This window comes from Ctenopharyngodon idella, chromosome 22 (assembly GCF_019924925.1).
Source record: "Ctenopharyngodon idella isolate HZGC_01 chromosome 22, HZGC01, whole genome shotgun sequence".
NCBI classification, from domain to species: Eukaryota; Metazoa; Chordata; class Actinopteri; order Cypriniformes; family Xenocyprididae; genus Ctenopharyngodon; species Ctenopharyngodon idella.
The window spans coordinates 5,138,189-5,159,371 of NC_067241.1; the positions used below are offsets into that span (position 1 = coordinate 5,138,189).

Below are 21,183 nucleotides of genomic sequence, written 5' to 3' on the forward strand. Positions count from 1 at the left end.
ATACTTTACCTCTCCTGCTCCTTTGCGAGAGGTCTGAAAATCATTGGATTATGGAGCAGGAGCCTCCAAAGAGATCTGAGACCAGGTGTTGACTCGGAGTCACCGTGGTCAACAGAGTCACACGCAAATGACCACATATGTTTTCAACATTGGACCACTTTGACTTTCATTGTATGTACAATAAAGTGTATAAAAATGCTAACTATCAAGCTGTTTTTAAAAAAGTGCATTGCCAGACAAATACTCTGTTAGACAAAAACAGCTGTCATTTTAATTTCTGGCCACAAAAGAAGGTCTGAATCTATAGAAAGCCATATGAGGTCAGTAAGATGTGGAACTGCTTCGATCTGGCCCTCGTTCCTGTCCAAAAGGGCCCTGGAAACGTTCCCTTCAATAAATCCACTGATAATGGGAAATGACTGCAGACTGCTCCATGTCTGCTTGATTTGTGCTGCAAATGCACTCTGCCTCCGAGATATTTGTCCAAATCCACTACAGTACAATAGGAGAAGCCCGAGAGACAGCATGTACTGTAGCTCAGTGTGATGTGTTCAGGAGAGGTCTTGTGCAGTACTTGGAGTCCCTGACCACTTTGGGCATATTTCTCTTGTTTTATAATAAGCCATCATACAGATACCAATATGTCTAATTTTCTCTCTTTCAGGCATGAATTGTGGCTCGTTTCAAAATGTAACTAGATTGACATTTTATCAGTCGTTCAGAGAGGAAGCTTATTTAGATAAGCTTAAAAACTTTTTGTTTCAACATCTGTACATCAATGTATTTTTTGCACTGTCATAATATTCCAGTTTTCATCTGTTACAAATGAAGGCAGTTTAGTTTGTCCAAAAATGTATATTATTTGTAAATTATAGTGTCAAGTACAAATAAATACCCAATAACACCAGTAAAAAACTCAATTTTGTGCATGAACTTATTGAATATTGTTCAAATTATTGTGGTGCCATTTCCATTTTCCTAGTTTTCTTTCTAGTACTTATTGGACCTAATTAAAATGAGGGAAATTCTAAAAAAAAAAACTATTTCTTCACCATTTTTGTGACAGAATTGGAATATCATGCTTTTAACAGAAAATATGAACACAATAACTTAGTTATAAAAATCATAAAACCGCAGAGCCTATGATTTTCAGTATGAAGACTGATATAACCTCATTTTAAATAATTTTATCCAATTAAATTATATAAATAAAATATAAATATATAATTTATATTTTGTTTATATAAAATATAAATATAAACAATTTTACCTAATTAAATTATGTATGTATAATTTATAATATATCCATAATATATTATAATATAATATATCTTAAAAATTATAAGGACTAACTGTGGAAACTTATAAAAGAGGTAACATTTTTGTAAAATGTAAAATGACTTATTTTATCATTTGATAAAATCAAAGAACACAGTGGCCATTTTTTATTTCTACCAAAATGGAAATGTATCCTCTGTGACCTGTTTGTCTATCTTTCAGGAATCAGTGGAATATCCCTAACCCTAACCTGAAGGCATGCAAAGACATTTCACAATTTACACATACGTAAACCCATTGTGTGAATGTTAATCAGTCTTATTAGTCCAACAGAATAAAACACTGCCAAGAGTGCAGTCAAACCCAGAGGACGTTAATGTAAATATGGAAGCAAATATTGACACAGATCACCCAGTCTGAACAATGTCACTAGCACAAGCTGTGACAAAGAGCTCTCAGCTTCTATCTATCTGTTCTCTGTGTGTCAGTGGAGATGGATGTATAAGAACACCTCATGATACTGGCTCCTCCCCTCATCTAACAACACAAGAGACCTGAGAAAAGGAGAGACAGGAGGGAGCGAGGGAAGAGAGAGGGTGAGTGAATGTAAGAGATATGTTTATACTAGGACAGGCTCAAATTCAACGGCATCAGCGCACCGGTGCTCATGTAAAGTGGGAAATTAAAGCTCAGACACGCAGAGTCTCAGGAACGGTGGGACATTTTTTACTTGGAATAAATTGCTTGCCTCTGTCCGAGGGCTGCGTGAAGAAATAAAGCTCAGAATTATGTGAACATGAACTTGGGTGAAAACTGCAAAACTACAGTTTTACAAGTTCACATAGGGTGGTGAAATATCTCAACGCTCTTCATAAGCACAGCAGCTCTTATGTCAACTAACCATCACGAAGCAAAACTGCAGCTTTAAAGAACTGAACGAGGCTCCTCACAAAACACATGGATTACATGGATTATTGCTGCTGATTCAAGAAAACAGAGTAAGTTCTTTAAAAATAAAATGCATCTGCACTGCAAAAATTTATTTTCTTAAGTTTGTTATGCAAAAAATTATTTGACAAGCAATATTCTGACTTTTCAGAGAATATATATTTAATTCTTCTTGAGTATTTTCTTTTTCACACTATTGGTAAATAGTTTTCCCCATTCTAAGCGTAAATCTAACAAAATTAATTGAGATTTATGGTAAAATAATAATAATAATAATGTTATGAAAATAAAATTGTTATAATACTGTGTAATTATAAAAGTGCCAAGAGAACATTTTTAAAGTTATTTACTGCAAGAATAAGTCAGAAATTCAGCATTAGTAAGGCAAACTCTGTCAGAATCTACTAGAATGGGAGTATGCATGCCACACTGACAGTAACTATTTTAAGTAGCAAAATTTAGTTGCTACTTATTTCAGAATTATATGCAGTTTTCATGACACATTAATTCACATTAATTCAGAGACTACATAGTATGTGTGTGTGATTTTATATAAATTCAAAAGGCTTTTAAAAGTGGTGAAAAGACTTTCCCTTATAGAATCGTATAAACCTAAAATGTTTATCTTGAAAATTCATGGACATTTCATCACCTTGGAATTATAAGGTTTTATCTGACATTTTTGTCAAAATTTAACTTATTTATATTATGTGATGTTTTTTGTGTACATTGTGTACAAGTTGTGTACATTTTGTGACTTTTTTTAGAAAACAAAAAGGTTCTATCTACAAATGATAATGTAATGCAAAAACTTTGAAGCTCAATATCTCAAAACTGCTCAGAATGCAGACAGAACCTTATAATTCCAAGGTGGCGATTTGTCAACAACCCATATACTAATCTGTAAATGACTACTTCAGACTGCGGAAACAAAGCACAACTAATTTGTTTACCAGATTGATGAGTTTTGTTCATGCAGACTTGTAATGTGGCCACTGTATAGAAAAATGCCCCTTCATCCGCTAACTGGTTAATGTCTCAGAACATGAAGAATGTTAATTGGAATAAACCTTGCATTTTTTTTTTTTTAGTTTTAACTTCTGCGAACAGTAAGAGTCTTTTTGGTAATTTTGGGTAGCTCTTGTATAAGTGAAGATAAGATTTAGTATTAAAGAATGAAAAATGAATCAGTGCAATAATGAAGACAAAGGTCATGTACTATTTTTTTTTATTTTTTTTTATGTGTACTCTTATTATGGTCCCTGTGAACTTTCATCCTGCCAGAGGTTCCTCAAGATGTTCTTATCAGGTGTGAGAAGCTGTTGAAATCCAACAGGGAGGTTTTGGACACATGTTGACGCAATATTTTAGTGTGCAGTTGATTAAATTAATAAGGTGCTGAATACTATGATACATGGCAGGCATCCATGACCCGGAAAATTAATTGGCAATTGCATAAGCCATTGGAAGATAAAGCTAAAGAAGAGTATTTTGGAAAGAAATACAATTTTTAATGACGCACAAAACTGTTGCAACGTGACCTGTTTTCTAGACGCTCGCCATCTTGAGCAATTATTACGGTCTGCATATAATATATCTGAAATTCTGGCCAATTTCTGGAAGTCCAATTTGTCAAAAATCTTTATTCTGTTTGTCAGAATCATTTAAACACAATTACATGTGTAAATGAAAAAAAGTGTCTTAATATATATTTGTCAGTTGTAGGCTTTGGTTCTGTTTAGTTTCAGTGTGTTTTAGTTTGGTTCTCCCTGTGTCAGTTTGCCTGTGTTCTTGATAATTGTTTGTTTCTATAGTATTACATTCACCTGTTGTTCATTTAGCTATCTCATTACTCCCTATGTATTTAAACTTCTGTTTTTGGTTCCGTGTCGTTTATGATTAAGTGTTTTTTTTCTAGTATATTCCTCTGATTGTCCTGCATGTTCCTTGTTAGATTATTATTAAAGACAACTTAAAAGTATTTCAATAATGGACTTGCCAGCCATCCAGCTGCTCTGCCACGAGCAGAAGGAGCAAAGATCACACGAGGGACTTTTGGGTGGGCGTGCCTCATCTGGACCGCTTTCTCTGTGTATCTGCCTGGGAACGGTCCTCGGGGGGATTTCACTGCTTTTGGGGAGTGGATGCTGGTGAACAACGGATTTGCGTTCACCATTTGCCCCGCTGCAGAGGATATCACCAGCCCCACTCCGGACCCAGAGCCCAGCCAGCCGCCTCCCACACACTGCATGGAGCCTATGCCAGAGCCCAGCAGAGATGAAGAGCCCCGAGCCTGCCGTGATGACAGCGCCAAAGTGAACACCTGAGCCGATCATTGCACGGAGCCCAAGCCCCACAAAGAATCTGAAAAGATGCATGAGCCGGCAACATTGTCCGTGCTAGTGTGTGTCCTCGTGACCTTTGTGGGAACGGAATGGAGCTCTGCCCATGCACCAGTGGAAGAGGATATTTCCCTGAGTCTCCCGTCCCCATTGGTCCCACCCAGCTCCAAGTCTCCTGTGCCTCCACTGGTCCTGCCCAGCTACAAGTCTCTTGTGTCTCCACCTTGGCTCCTCCCTCCCTCGGCTCCACCTGGGACCATCGTCCTTAGGGGTCCACCGGGCTCCCTCGTCCCTCTGGCTCCACCTTGGTCAGTCATTGCTCTGCCTGCGCCACGGACTTCCAGGCCTTCAGCTGCGCTTCGTCCCTCCACCCTTTCGGCTCGATCAAGCTCCAACCTTCCCTCCGACACTGCTTTGGTCCTTAGTACCGCTGGCTGCACCTCAGTCCTGCAGCACCCTGGCTCCACCTCGGACGCTCGTCGCTGCGGCTTCGCCTTGGCCACCAGATCCATCGGTGTCGCTTGGTCTCAGTCTGCTCTCCACCATGGCACCTCCCTCCCTTGACCCCGCCATGGTCATTCGTCCTGACTGTGATCTGGGTTCCAACCTGGCTCCGCCGTCATCTCCTCCTGTTTCCTGCCCTTCGCTATCCCCTCGTCCACCTCCAGAGACCCCACCCTCCCTCCTCTGTTGGACTGTAAATAGTAGTTATGGCGTGAAGACACGCCTTCCGGAGGGGGGTGCAATGTCAGGATTATGTTTAGTTTCACTGTTTTGTTTTTGTTTAGGTCTGCTCTGGTTTGGGTTAGGTTAACCTGGTTACTGAGTTGAGTTCTACACCTGTCCGCTGTTACGTTGATTACTCCCTGTGTATTTAAACCCCGTGCTCTCTTAGTTCTTTGTTCGGTGTTGTATATGTCGTAAGTCAATGTGGTAGTGCTTAATTTCCTGTGTTTCCAGAGGGGTTTCTGAGTATATGTGATAAAATATTGTTCTCATTGTATTCTCCCTCATTGTGTGCTTAATACTGCAAACGCCCAACCTTGAAAATATTATTTGGAAATTATTTAATTCCAGACTTTTTGGCCCTGTTTCCACCTGGTATTAAGATGTGTTGTGGTCGATCAGATTACAAGTGGAGAACGCTAAATACAGATGTAAACGGGGTGTAAAACTTTTTGAGCTTGTCCACTTTAAACCACTTCCAGAGGTAGTTGAAAGCGCTTTCGCAGTGGAAACGCACATGTGGTCGAATGTGTTCGAACAGCCGCTAAAGACTGCCTACTCTCCACCTACTGACCTAACGCGTAAACATTATGGAAAGCGCGCTAGCCAGACGGGATTTAAACTTTGTCGGCTGAAGACCCAAGTTTGGTTTGAGGATGAAAAACGTACCAAGCACAATGTTTTCTCACCATTCCTGATTTGTAACACGCACGGTCTTGCGGCTGTCAGAGCAGAAACGACAGCTGATGCTCTTCGTATGTTTTTCTGTCGTCTCTGGGCGCATTCATATGTAAATTGTGCAAGCTTATTTTGTCCACTAGATCGAAATGATTGAAAAAACCCATACATTTACCCGCCCATAGGCCCTCCCCTCGAAGAAATCAGGACAGAAGTGGTTGAAAGTGGACAAAACAGACGGATTAAAATACCAAGTGGAAACAGGGCCTTTAAGTGCAAAAGTATCATGATTCCCCCAAAATCAACATACAAAATATGACAAATTTTCTCATTTTTTAATTGAATATGGTACAATTTTGTCCAATTATGTTAAAGGATTCAAATAACATTGTCTGCAGTGGTAACTATTATATATATTTGATCAAATATTATCTAATATTAAAATTATCATAATGATCATTATATCATAATATTTACATAATCTGTTGAACCAATATTTAGATCATAGTCCAAAACTATTTTTAATTTTTAAACTAACTTTAATGACCAAAAAACACACTATTTAGCTTAGCTTAGTTACTGAATATTTTTTTTTACAAAAATTGCTCAATGCAAAATAAAGCGCTCATATAATATTTAGTTTAACCTCCTGTCTGACAAACATTTTTACGTACTTCCGTTCACTGACCATTTTCAAAAAGATAAACTGCCTTCCTAAATGCTAATTCCAACTCACTGCACAATAATTACATAGCCACTAGCCAGTCATCTTGGAGCAACCTGAGGTGATCTATCCAAGCACACCATCACACCACTACCTTTGCTGTCTAACCATGTTTATAACACTTTCAAGTATACTGCATAAAAAACAGCTTGCAAAAGCAAAGTGCATTTTTGTATCATCAGCTATATTTAGTCTAGGTCAACATTTCTGTTGCACCATATTAGTGGATTCCTCAGAGGGAAAGGGATTCAAGGAAAGGTAGAAAATGACAAAGCAAGGGTAAACCGAACAGCTCATGCATCAGCTGCTTCAGAAGATGACCTCAAACACTGCTGTGACAGGGACACTCGCTTTTATTTATGACTGGACCTGGAAAGACAGCGAAATACATTTAAAAAAAAAAAACGAATTTTGTAAAAAGCAAGAGTTTCACAATCTTAGTATTTATATTTTCTGAAAGAGAATGAAGTATAGAGTGCTAGTAGAATGACAGATAATAGATATTATCAGGTATTATTTATGAGGTGCTGTAAATTACTTTTCTAAATGAAACATTCTTATATTAGTCAGACCAGAATTCTGGGCTAAAGAGTTAAACGGTTCAATATAAAAAATAAATAAATAAAATTGAATTTCAGATAACTGATTAAAGGCTGTGTAAATATATAAAAAAAATTATCTGAAATTGATTTTCTGTTAGAAAGTTCTAAACTTGTGTGTGGGAATTAAGGGGAACACAGGTGAAGGCTGTATTAACACCAAAGTCGAGATAAATACACAGAGAGACATATAGCTCACACACAGTGTAAAGAAACCTCACATTGATTTAAGATGAGGCGATAGCTGGAAACAATGGTCTTTCAGAAAGAGAGAGATTGAATGAGAAACATAAAGGGAGGGAGAGAATGTGCAGAAACAAAGGGAAAGGTACAGTCAAAGACATAATAAAGAGATGGATAGGTAGAAACAGAATAATAGGCACCTCATTTTTTTTTTAGATTGGACTGTATAATTAATTTAATTTAATTTCAAAGTATAATAAAATGAATGAATAGGTATTAGCAAGTATCCAGGTTCAACCAGTACATGATGAATTAACACCATTGTGTCTTTGTTCCACACTATAAAATCCTGTCACATTCGCTGTGTAATGTATGGTGACAATGCTTCATGCACTATGGGTTGGTATTTTGCTGCTTGTATATATATCATGACAAATTTGCCAGTAAAATGACATTTATAATTAGTTACCAGTTATAATTGGTGTTGGGTCTAGCATCACTGGATAAGAAAAATGATATTTGTTCCCATTTAACCTAGCCTTTCTTATTCACATATATGGGCAAACTTTGTATTGGTATGCATGGCCCTATATAGTTATTTCTCTTTTGTGTGTTCTCATCTCTGTATCCTATTGCTCACCCCACCTCCTCCTCTCTGTTTATTTAACCCAGCCTCCCATGCTACCACTCTTTCTCAAATTGTCAATCTCATTTTTGCAACTGATATTTTTATTTGAATTATTTATTTGCATAGTTAAGAAAATAAACCACATTTTATTGGGATCAAGGAGCAGTTGATAACAGACAGAGGAAGCGATAGAAAATGGGGTAAAGGAATGGGCAACGGAAAAATAGAGGGAGGACGAAAGAAGGAGGAGGACTTTATGGAGTCAATCAGGAATGAGAGAGATACTAATGGGGAGCGAATGTGATGGACTGAGCTGGGTGGGATAGTAGGAGTCAAATCAAGTCAGGGAAAATTTAGAAAAGAAAACAAAAAAGAGAGGACTCGACAGACTCATTTTAGGAAAAAAACTGTAACCATGGGGAATAAAACAAGTAAAAAGAGTGGAAGAGGAAACATTTGTTTGCTTGCTTTTTGTGTGTCTGTGAAATTGCTAAACTAACTGAGTGGTAAAAGATCATAAATAAGATGAGCGTTGCAATGCGATGGCCATGTGTGTGTATATATATATATATATATATATATATATATATATATAGACACACACACACATTTAATTTCTAGACTATTTACATTACCTTCTGGGTTGCCACTTGATGTCCAATGTTAAATATGGGCTCTGAAGCAAATCATCTATATCATACCTCCTTGTTACCAATTCTTGCAGGCATGGAGATCTTCTCAAGAGAGGCAGGTTGGGAAGGATCCCTCCATGCAACCGTTGCATGGTCCAACCTCACCACCTCCTCATTCTCTGAGCATGCTGATCTCAACAGCACTTTCAGAGGAGGATCATACTTCTGGTTGGTGTCTCAAAACAGCTCAATAAACCCCACTCAGGCGCCTGATCCATTCAGGATGCGGGACATGGCTCTGGCTCAAGCGGAGATTGGAATTCTGGGTCTGGTTCTCGCTCTGACAACACTAGGAAACAGCTTTGTACTGTGGGTTCTGCTGAGGCGGCGCAAATACAACGCACCCATGCACCTATTTATGGTCAATTTGTGTGTTGCAGACCTTGTGGTAGCGTTTTTTCAGGTGAGCTGAATTTCATCTAATGCTTATCATAACATTACAGGGTTGCCAACACGCTTTTAGGCTGTCTCACGCTCTCATACTAAATCTCACACCAAATAATGACAAAGACAATTCAAAATGTGCTTGAGAGATGCTTTCTTCAGCGCACTTATATTACATTTTCTCTAATATTCTTTATTCTGTAAACATTATGATTTGAAAATCATGCACATATTTCCATTTTGTAAAACAGTCATAAGAGCAAGCAAGTCGTGGTTAAACTTCAAAGATGCATGTGCATGCGTTTCAAATGAGAGCTCAACAAAAAATGAGTGCAATCATTTAGACTAAAATAATATGATTTTCATCAAATATTTGTTAACATCATGCAGCATGCAGTTGAAAAGTTTACAAAAAAGTATATGTTGTACAACATTAACCTTGTAAGATGAAATTAAAAATGAATTGTTGCATCCTCAAAACCTTATATAGGTGCCTGTGATTGGTTCTGGCAATGTCTTCAAAATCTCACTCCAGCCAGGTAACCAAAGTTGGCAACCCTGGCATTATTTCTTTTAAGTGACATGCCAACAGCTGTACACTGTTTTGCAGGTGCTCCCACAGCTGGTATGGGTTATCACAGAGAGATTTCAAGGTCCTGACGTGCTGTGCCGCTCAGTGAAATATCTGCAGATTGTGGGAATGTTTGCATCCTCTTACATGATTGTTGCTATGACAGTGGACCGCCATAATGCCATCTGCTGCCCCCTACAGACTTACAAAGGAGGGGCAGTTTCACGCTGGAATACACCCATCATGGTAGCCTGGGGTCTAGCCCTTGTTCTCAGTGTGCCGCAGGTACATCAATCAGTGAATATGCAATCTTAAAGCAATAATTCACCCAGTATTTGCCATTATTTATTCACCTTCAATTTACTCCAAACCCATATGGTGCTATTTATTCCAGGAAACACAAAAGGAACTATTTTAAAATATTTTCCCAATGCTGTCTTCCCTACAGGTGTTTATTTTCTCCAGGTCAGAGGTCTCTCCAGGAGTGTTCGAATGCTGGGGGCACTTTGCCGAGCCCTGGGGGCTGAAAGCTTATGTCACCTGGATGACTGTAGCCGTGTTTGTGGTTCCTACCTTTATTATCACCGTTTGTCAGGTACTGCTGGTGCCCGTGCATTTCATTTGAGTCTCTAATCCCAGTTTTCGTACTCACCTTAAAAAAAAATATAAATGTGAAGACATTAATTAGACATTATAGAACCACATTAGAATTACAACTAGTGGGCTTAGTTTAAAAGCAACTACTGTAATTGTGATTAACCGTTTTTTTATCGATAGTGTTTCTTTATAAATGTTAACATAGGGATTTTATTTCTTGGATGCGCCACCATAGATGATAGATCAACTCCCTCTACACTCTAATAATAGTTTATATAAATACTGTCCAATGTACCATTTTAATATGAGGGAATTTTACATATTGATTTTTCACAGGTGTTTTACCCGTATTTTGAATTATGTATTGCACTGGGTTGTGTTTTAAAGGGTTAATTCGCTCAAAAATGAAAATTCTGTCATTAATTACTCACCCTCATGTCGTTCCAAACCCATAAGACTTTCGTTCATCTTTGAAACACAAATGAAGATCTACTTAATGAAATCTGAGAGATTTCTGTCCTCCATTGACAGCCTACACAACTACCACTTTCAAGCTACAGAAAGGCAGTAAAGACATCATTAAAGTACTCCATGTGACTCCAGTGGTTTAACCTCAATTTTATAAAGCGATGCGAGTGGTTTGTTTGCGCAAAAAAAAAAAAAAAAAAAAACCTTTTACCAATTTATTTACAAAATATTAATCTCCAATGCATGTTCACGAGACCACCAAGGCGCATGCGTGCTTTGTTGATGCGAGGGCAGACGCTGTTGCGTGGACGCACATTGGAGATTAATATTTAGTAAATAAAGTGGTAAATTAATAAATAAATGTTTCTTTGCATAAACAAAGCACTCGTGTCGCTTCATAAACTTGAGGTTAAGCCACTGGAGTCACAAGGATTACTTTAATGATGTCTTTACTACCTTTCTGGGGCTTGAAAGTGGTAGTTGCAGGCTGTCAATGGAGGGACAGAAAGCTCTTCGATTTCATTAATAAGATCTTTATTTGTCTCGAAGATGAACGAAAGTCTTACGGGTTTGGAATGAGATGAGGGTGCGTAATTAATGACAGAATTTTCATTTTTGGGTAAACTAACCCTTTAAGGTTGAAGGAAATAACAGAAAATGGTAATTTTCTACAAGGGCATTATCTGTTTTTCTTGAGCTTGTATTAACTGCCAACACTATTTCAAGCATTTAACCAAAAACTCATTAAAAAACCCATTAACTCCAGGATGATGGAACCGGATGCTAACTCGCTTTCAGGTTTTAGGACTCATTCCTGCAACACTATTGAAAAGTCTCAGCTGTGATCTGGAGAAAAGAACTTTTATCTTTTTAATAAATCATGAGCTGCTGGGGTGACAATCATTTGAGGGGAGGCAGATCCCCTGACATGTATCATAATGCTTGTTTGGTGAGATTATGCTCTCTGACCTGGTCAAGGGGTTTTGGTCAGTGAAGTTCTATTTCAGGAGAGAAATTCTCTAATGTGCAGATCTTTCCTTCCACCAAGCTGATACTGTTCCCAGGAAGTCAGTCTTATTTAAGAAAAAGTACACTGTGCATAAACCAAACCTAAAACTGCTTCCCACTTAATGTGGACAATGTATCTTTGGCAACAAACATCTTTTAAAAACATTTCGCAAGAATCTTCAACCTCTGGTCTGATTAAACACCTGCATGGTAATCCGTTCAAGCAAACATCTTACTGGCATGAAAAGATTCTATATTCCTTAAAATACATTGAAAAAAATACCAACAAAAACCTACAATAATGGAAAACTCCCCACACTTTATGAACTTATGTGTAAGGTTGTTTTTGCCGCTGACCTCCAGATGTCTTTTGACATTCTTGTGAATGTTTGTACAACTGATGGGGTATTTTACTTGCAGTTAATATTTCATACTTGAGCTTCACTGGTGAGCTTCACAGTTCCACCATACAAAGTCTTTAAATGATAATAATACTTCTGTTATATGTCCCATCTGGGTTTGGTTTATAAACAAGATTTCCATTAAGAGAGGTTTTCTCCACCATTTACTATAAATGAGTGATTCTCAAAACTGCACATTTTGGACATCCTCCTTATGTAACACACCAGAATCAATTCACCACCTAGACGCTCCACGTTTTAAATTTGGAGATAATCCAGAATTGAGAACTGTTTTGTTAGTATGAAGTAGTGCTGTTTCATTTGAGAACGAATCAGTGTTTTTAAAAAATTATTTAAGGGGATATATATAAGAATTTTCATGTATTTAAAAAAATAAAAATAAAAAAAGAGACCTTCCCCAACTTCCTAGGTCGTCTATTAAACCCTGTTGACTGGTTTTTATGTGAATGACTTGGGACGTTTTTGCCGGGGAAATCTAAGGATGTGATGTTCACAATGTTCTTCTGCAAGATACATGGAGTTTTGTATATTAACCACTAGAGCGCATTTAGGTACATAGTGTACCTTAAACGAATGAGTGAGCCAATCTGAGTGAATCTTTTTAATGAACCAATTCATATGGTTTGGGCTCTCAAACGATTCGACTGACAGAATCCCCACCACTATAGGTGTGTTCAACTTGAAGCGGCACTGTACAGACCGATCAGTGTATGATATCAAAGTGGTGGTGGTGACCTACTGGTGGTGATCTTTAGTAATAACCTAGAACAGAATAAAGCATGTGCAATGTCATATTTAAAGGTGCAGTAGGTGATCTGTGAAATGCTAACATTAGCCTGCTAGCATTGAAAGCATATGATTCCACCCTCTCTGCAAATCGCCGTCCAAAGCCACACCTCTTCCAAAACACATGAACGCACACACACACTGCTGCTCTCTGCAAAGCATCACAAGAGACAGTGTTAAAATACCTCATGTCTCAAAGCACATGCCATTACGATAATAATGAACGTAAACATCTTAGAGAGCTTGTACCTGACTGCTGCAGATTAATTTCGGTGTTGACATGGATACGCATAACTCCGGTTAGAACGTCATGGGTTACCATCTCTTAACTATGGTAGTTTTGGCTTAAACGCAGCATAAGCTCATTGTTTTGATTTGGTAGGAACTGTAAAATGTGACTGCTGTTTGTTTGCGGTGCTCCATGACTGAGGTCTGTATAAACTCTGCACAGCATGAAACGCGCTGATAACGTATGATATCTGCGCGAACAGTGTGTGTGAGGGTATGTAAAAAACAGGCAGGTAGGACATCCTATTATTTCATTTGGACCAAATTTAATAATTGGATGAACATTTTATGGTCCTACACCTTCCACAGACGATATATATTTATAAAAATACATTTAGACCATTTAACATAGTGATTGCTATCAGGATATGAGGAGACTTTCAACCAGTATGACAAAAAAAAATTCTGTAGAGAATCACTTATTGCACCTTCAAATAATGAGTTAAAAATATTAAACAAATGTAATCTTCATTTATTTTTGTGTCTCTAGGTACGAATATTCAAAGAGATCCATGATAACATCTACCTGAAATCAGAACGTGTGGTTTCTGCTGACATGAAGAAGAACCTGGTCATTTTTCACTTTCCCATCTTCAAAAAGCGGGCCAGCTCAGCTAGACTCTCACACATGCAGAGAGAAGCAAGAGAACCCCATAAAAAGAACACCAACAGTGGCTCGTCCCATTCTCACACCTGCAACACTGAGGACGCAGAGCCCGATTGTTGTGATCAATCTTGTCAGGACGGCCACAGTCCCAATGATCTAGCCTCACAGACTCAAAGTTCATCTCCGGATGTGCTGCCTCACATTCAGACTCACCCTCACACCATCTGGAGCAACTCTGCTGTTTCCCAGACATCACATGGATACTCTGTTCCTCACAGGAACACCACTACTGAAGAATCCAATACTCCATCAAACCCCTCTTTCCCACCTTGCCCTCTCCATCCACCTCTTACAGGTGTGTCGAAAGCTATGTCTAAAACAGTGAGGATGACTCTGGTCATTGTGCTTGTCTATACGTTGTGCTGGTCACCCTTCTTCATTGTACAGCTGTGGGCTGCCTGGGACCCCAACCCCCCTGACCAAGGTGAGAAACTAAAGTGGTCCTCACAAGAAAGATATAGCCAGTGGTGGGTAGATTACTTACAAATTAGTCAATAACTAATTACAAATTACATGACGATAATTGTAGTTAGTCATTTGTTTATCACATAGATTTGAGTAGAATTATTGTGTACCATATAAAAATACAAAGAAAAAGAAAATATATTCCATTCTTTGTTATCAACAAAAAAAAGGGTCTCCTTCAAAGAGAAACAAAAATCAGTGGTCACCTGACTGGTGTGTGTAATTCTACAAAACTGGAAGACTTGCATAAGTGTTTGGCTTTTTATGAATTTTTTTTTTTAAATAGAAAATAGAATAATTAGGGAGAATCAATGAATCAATCATGTAATTAATAAAAGTATCAATAAAAGTAATCTGATTATGAACATTTTTTTTACATTTTAAAATGTAATCTAATCTAGTTACAAGTACTTAATTTTTGGAATCTGATTACATAATCCAGATGTAATCAGTTACTACCACTAAGTATAGCATAGCCATTTTTGGATGTAAAGCGTGAGGTACAACTCAATGACAACATTTGGCTGTTCAATAAGGGCATTATTAAATCCTTTACAAGAGCATTGACTCATTGGATTGTGGAAGTGCTTTGGAATGGTTGCAAATTATCTGGAAAATGTGGAGCCCGTCAATGTAATGAGTGAAGTAGGTGTTTACCGCAAGAAATGTCCTGCAAACGCCCTCTATCTTTTCATCTAACTTTCTCCTCTTAGACACATCCATATTTAAAGCCCTTTTCTTCACACCAATAAATCACCCTTCTCCATTCCCTGCTGCTCTTACATCACTAACCAGATTTTGATATCTCGCACCACGGGCCACTGAAAGCTGCTAATGTACACACATCTGTTCTCCCACTCCAGCTGCTTTTGATTTGTTTCAGCTGTTTACGTGTAGTCAAATGGGCAACATACTGCCATTGATTGAACAGTTGAATGTCATATAAACTGTTTAGTTCTAAGAGGTTTTCTTACTGCATTTCCCACAATGGAAAATTAAATTATAATATATTTGTTGTTATTATAAATCTCTGCTTAGAAGCCTTTCATTTTTTTATTTCCCGTTTCATTAAGTACAAGCTCTATACACTACCAAGTTATGGGTTGGTAAGAATCTTTAATATTTTTATTAGCACAGTAAAATATCTAGTAAAACACTAATGTTGTGAAATATTATTTAAATTTAAAATAACTGTTTTCTGATTGAATATATTTTAAAATGTAATTTATCACTGTGATGGCAAAGCTGAATTATAGAGCCCAAGTAACATTTATGGAAACCATGAAACATTTCTTTTCAGGATTCTTTGATAAAAAGGACAAATTGATTTTCAAATTTGTACTTTTGAGGCAGTGTAACGCTACAGCAAATAATGCTAAAGGTTTGATTTCATTATCCCGAACAAGATTTACTTTATACTGTGTAAAATAAAAATAAAAATCAAACATTTTTTTAACGAGCTCTTCATAAAATTATTATAAAAGTCATAAACAAACCCTACATGACTAAACAAACACTGGAATGAACAATGTAAATACCCTACTGATTTGGTTCTTAAGTATGTTTGTTGTTTTGCGAATATAAACTATAAATGCCTTGAGGCGCAGAGAGTGGCCCCAGCTAACAAAAATATGTTCTAAGAACATTTTGCTAACATTCCCATTTAGTTATGAAAACATTATTTCTAAATATTCTCAGAACGTTCAGTTTTTAAAACATTTCTATCTTGGTTATGTGAATGTTAAAGAAAGCATTAAGGGAATGTTCAATTTGATCAATTTGCAAACATTAAACATTACTTTTGAATGTTCTCTAAACCATCTGAAACAACTATTAAGTAACGTTTAAAAAAATTAAACGAACGTCAAACTAAAATGATTTAGAAAAATGTTCCATGAATGATGTATAAATAACATTTTTGTGCTAAATGTTTTGATAATGTTATTGAAGACCAAATAACTTTACTCGAACAATGTTTGTTCATATAGCGTTGAGAACATTCCGTTAGCTGGGGCGAGTTTTCGCGCAAGTATAAACAAGGTTTTATGCTAGTCGAATTTTGAAACCTCTCTTAGATCAGCACATTTCAAGGTGTCACCATCTCTAATGTGGTTTATATTAGTCGTAGCCCTTAAATGAGGACAACAACATGACCTCTACGATATTTGACTTGAAATTGATGTGACTTTCTCTCCCCCCTCCCTCATTTTCAGGAATGGCTTTCACCATCCTGATGCTGTTAGCCAGTTTGAACTCTTGTACGAACCCATGGATCTACACAGCCTTTTCCAGCAGCGTGTCCCGCGAACTTCTCGCTTTACTGCGCTGTCGGCCAACGCTGCCCCGCAGGAGCTCGATGCATGACCACTCCAGTGATATAAACACCTCCACCACCAAGGACAACCAGCACTGACCCCTACAGAATAAACTAAAATTGAGTGTCAGCAGAGGTGGCGATTTATGCGGGTGTAACTGTCCTATGCATGTGGAAGACATGTTGTCATGAGATATTGCTACATCTTCTATTCAGAGTAGCTGAAGATGCTATTTTAACTGTGAAGAGTGGTATGCTAATGAGCAAACAGGACCAATATATGACATAAAGATCATTTCATGAGGATTTTATGCAAAAATCGGACCACTGATAATGATGCTGATCTCATCCACCAGAATAAAGAACAGCTTACTGACTGTCATAATAAACTTAATTACACTCCAAAGAATACTGAGATAATTTATTAGACATTATATTTTATTGAAACTGTCCACTATGTGAGAGGTGGAGATAAAAGTCTTAACTGCAGAGGAAGAAGAGATCAAGGCCTTAACCTCAGAGCCAGCAATTTTATCCCATTTATCAGTCTTTTTCTGCCATAAGTCTTCTTCAGATTCACAGCTTGCATGGCAAGGACTGAGGAAGAAGATAAATTATGTGATCCATGCATCGAAACTACATCCAGGGGACAGTTCAAATCTATGCCATAAAAATCCAGGACTAAAAAGTGATACATTCATTCCTTACTGGATAAATCTCTGACTTTCATACACAATTCAATACAAAAGGTACAGGTATAAAAACTGAACACACATTGACTGATTTGTATATTGTGTCATATTGAAAAATAAGCAGGCTGACCAAGTAAGCAGTGTGCAAAGCAGCAACACTTTCAGTTCCTCAATAACAGTTTGAATTATTTATAGAGCACTATTTAAATTTGTGTATATAATAGGATAACAGGAAGTCATAAAGAATATAAGAAGATGGTAAAAGAAGAGAAACTGAAATGACGTCAGGTTATACAGTGCCTTGAAATGAACTGATGTATAAGTAGCCTGTACAGATCCTGTCCTCTGATACTCTGTAAAAATCATTTTCTTAATCAGTATTTTTACTTAAAACAAAATAATTTGCCAGTGGGGTAAGAAACATAAACCTCTAAAAAGACAAAATTTTGCTCAATTAAATTTATCTTGTTTTAAGAATGGCTATTTTTACTAGAAAACAACAGCAAAGTACTGATTAAGAGAATAATTTTGTAGCAGTAGCTGATTTGTCACACTGTTCATAGGCTTAGATAAAAACAAAAAAAAAAAAAAAAACACAAGATATAATGTAAATAATAGTAAAAACAATCTATTGATACAGATGTCTATCTAAATATATTTATTCTATATTTTAAAGAGGAAAAAATGTCTTTGTCATATCTTTGTGATATAGTCCATAAAGAAAATTTAAAGTATCACAATAAATCACAAAACAAATTCAAGGCTGTAAGTGTATGGACTAATCTATAAAAATAAAAAAAAATCATAAATCCTAATAGTATTGTGGGGGACACTTTAATAGTAATTAAGCATATGTTTTTATTTATTATTATTATTATTATTTTTTTTATCTATTATTTACACTCTAAATAACCCATGTTTCATGTTTCAACCCATGTTTGGGTCAAATATAGACAAACCCAACCCAATTTTTAAATTAAATTTATAAACCCAATCTTTGGATTTGTCCATATTTGACCCAAACAAGGGATGAAACAACCCAGCGTTTTTAGAGTGAGATATTTCTTTATTAATTTATCTGTTATTTATGTATTTATTTCATTTATCTTTCAGATTACTCCAAATGTGAGCTGTTCTTCATTTAAATTTAATGATAGTCAAAAAGTATTGGTTTGATTCATAAAATCAGAAAAAAAGCTTAGAACAAATGACCCAAATTAACCTCTTTGTCGAACACAACCAAAACAAATCACCTTATTGGTTGATACAGCACACTCTTCATGATTTCTGGACCATGGAAAAGGTTTACACAACTACTTGATCTATAAATGGTGTACAAATGTAAGAAACCAAACGCAGTTGTTAGTCTTCACAAGAGTTGAAATCAGTGCAAAGAGGAAGACAAATCAGGAGGTCACAAATAACCCCAGGCTTGCCACCATGATGACTATTTGTCAAAGACCATCTGGTTGATCAATGACAGCTATTTGAAGAATGCACTGCAGACAGATAAGATGAAAGTTAAACTTACGGCATAAATTAGGATTGAAAGTTTGATGAAGACAAAATGCATCCCTGCAGGAAAATATCTCATTCCAGCCATAACACATGGTGATGAGGTTATCATTCGGCATCTGGACTGTACAAATGGGCTAAAATTCTTCACAAACTGATCTGCGTCTAGTTTAGTTAGTATAGGCAATGTTTGCTTGCATATATAAATTCCCATAAATGTCACATTTGTTAATTGACTTCTGTATCTGCAAATTAACTAATGCAGGAACACAATTCTAAGCATTTCAAATAATCTGACTCTTTTTATGAAGCTCATACTAAGTCAGATGCATTTTAACCTAATCTTGAAATCAAAATGTTAGACTTTATTAATGGTTGTGTTTCTTACTGAACTGTGAATGAAAGTAACCTGTACATTCCAAAGGAGGACCCTTAAAGATCATTTTAAGATATTAAATATCATTTGGCAATGTTCGCATTAATGTAATATTGTTGCAGTTTTCCTCTTGTTGCTACTACAATTGTTTTGTACGTTGTAGTGGACTAAGGTAATGCTATCAACACCCTAAATTCATATTTAATTTCTACGTATTTATTTATTTACTTGGTAAGTAATATGCATCATTACCGTATACTGTAATTATCGGAACCCTCCTTATATATACTTGGACGTTTGAAACTGATTTGAGCGATTTCTTTCTCTTTTTTTTCAGCTGTATGTCGGCATTTGTTGCATAATGACCCAAAAAGCGTTGTAAAAATTGTACACAAAAACATACTACTGTTTATAAGGCTAACAGACAATTCATACTAAAACAAAATGTTTACTTCATGGAGGAATAGTAATTGGAACATTCTGTGCTCACTTACAAAACCAAAACTATGTCCTTAAATGGGCATCCATCCCTCTGACATCATCATATACACATCTCTTTTGATCCCAGATTATCCCTTGAATTCTTTTAAAGTCTGTTTCCTCTGAGAACAGGAAATACAATGAAGATCAGTATTAAACTAATGTGAACTACTGTGAGCTTTATTAAACACTGTTTACGTGGCAAAAATATACATCCTTCTTAAAGTGCAAACCTGAAAGTCAGGGTCATGAGGGACAGATTTGGATCCCTGAAACATTCCTATAAATGAAACCATCATTTCTTCTCATCCCGTAGGCTTTGTTGGACAGAGACGCTGTGCTTATTAATGGCCATGGTTTAGGACGACTACAGAAATCCTGCCAGTGTTAGACGGCGTGCTGTGACTGTGTCCGAGGTCATTCACTAATTCACTGCCATTCTGGCAGTTTTAGAGATATAAAGGGGAAATAGATCTGTTGAGAGGCTGACCCATCCATGAAGAAGAAATTGGGGTCAGATATAGCATGAAGCTTATAAAGAAAATAAATCAGAAAAATATATGACTCAATAAACAGCATGAAGTGACAACAAAGAATTTAAGCTTTCAAAATAGTCCAGGAAAGCCAAACCTGGACTGGAGTTCCACTCTGTAATTTTCCTCTCGGAATGATGGATTCCCAAATACTACTTTTTTTTTTTTTTTTTGCAAAAGTGGTCCATTTTGGAGCAAAAGCATCTTTGGAATCTGATAAATAATTATTATTCCGGCAGAAGAGTCTTTCATCTAAGTTTAGATTTTAGAGCCCAAAGTTAACAGTTTTTATTATAACGTATATTATGACACTAGTAGTATATTATTCTAGTTCCATTCTGTGTAACTGTTTGAAATGTATCCCAAAAACTATTTGAGAAATAAGAAATAACAGTGTGAATTTTATGAAATATAAAACCTGAATGAATACTTTTGTTGCATGTACTGATGTGGTGCATGGATGTATACAACATGATTACAAACTAAACACAAAAACATTAGAACTAGTATATAAATGTTGAGAGAAGGCTGAAAAAAGGATGTCTAAATCAGCTGCTGCTAAAGACATTTTCACACCAGATCAGATCGAATTATAGGCAGATCGAATCAGCCTATAATAAAAAGCTGCTCAAAATAAGATTAGTTTGTACCCCATTTCATCTCTGAAATATTTATCTAGGAGCCCTTTGCAAGAATGTTTTCCTGGATTTCTGCAAGAACTGCATGTTTATATTACAGTATTGCATAAGCTTTGAGCATTACTTTCTAATAAGGATGAAATTACTTACACCTAGAGTTTCAGTTGGCCTTAGGACGCCC

The 21,183-nt window shown here is 36.7% G+C and overlaps 1 protein-coding gene across 1 annotated transcript; it reads left to right on the forward strand.

Moving 5' to 3' along the window:
- The first annotated feature begins 1,730 nt into the window (after nucleotides 1–1,730).
- On the forward strand, nucleotides 1,731–21,001 carry avpr2aa (arginine vasopressin receptor 2a, duplicate a). Its single transcript, XM_051880868.1, has 6 exons — nucleotides 1,731–2,276; nucleotides 8,831–9,201; nucleotides 9,793–10,038; nucleotides 10,202–10,348; nucleotides 13,813–14,413; nucleotides 16,668–21,001. The coding sequence occupies exons 2-6, from the start codon at nucleotides 8,833–8,835 to the stop codon at nucleotides 16,865–16,867; spliced, it is 1,563 nt and encodes a 520-aa protein (XP_051736828.1). The 5' UTR covers nucleotides 1,731–2,276; nucleotides 8,831–8,832; the 3' UTR covers nucleotides 16,868–21,001.
- Nucleotides 21,002–21,183: the final 182 nt, after the last annotated feature.

Bases quoted from the DNA above. Each gene is read 5' to 3' on its own strand.
- avpr2aa (XM_051880868.1), top strand. From the start codon at position 8,833: ATGGAGATCTTCTCAAGAGAGGCAGGTTGGGAAGGATCCCTCCATGCA. The intron at 10,039-10,201 runs GTACATCAATCA...TCTTCCCTACAG, and splicing joins TTGTTCTCAGTGTGCCGCAG to GTGTTTATTTTCTCCAGGTC. The intron at 14,414-16,667 runs GTGAGAAACTAA...CCTCATTTTCAG, and splicing joins CCCCAACCCCCCTGACCAAG to GAATGGCTTTCACCATCCTG.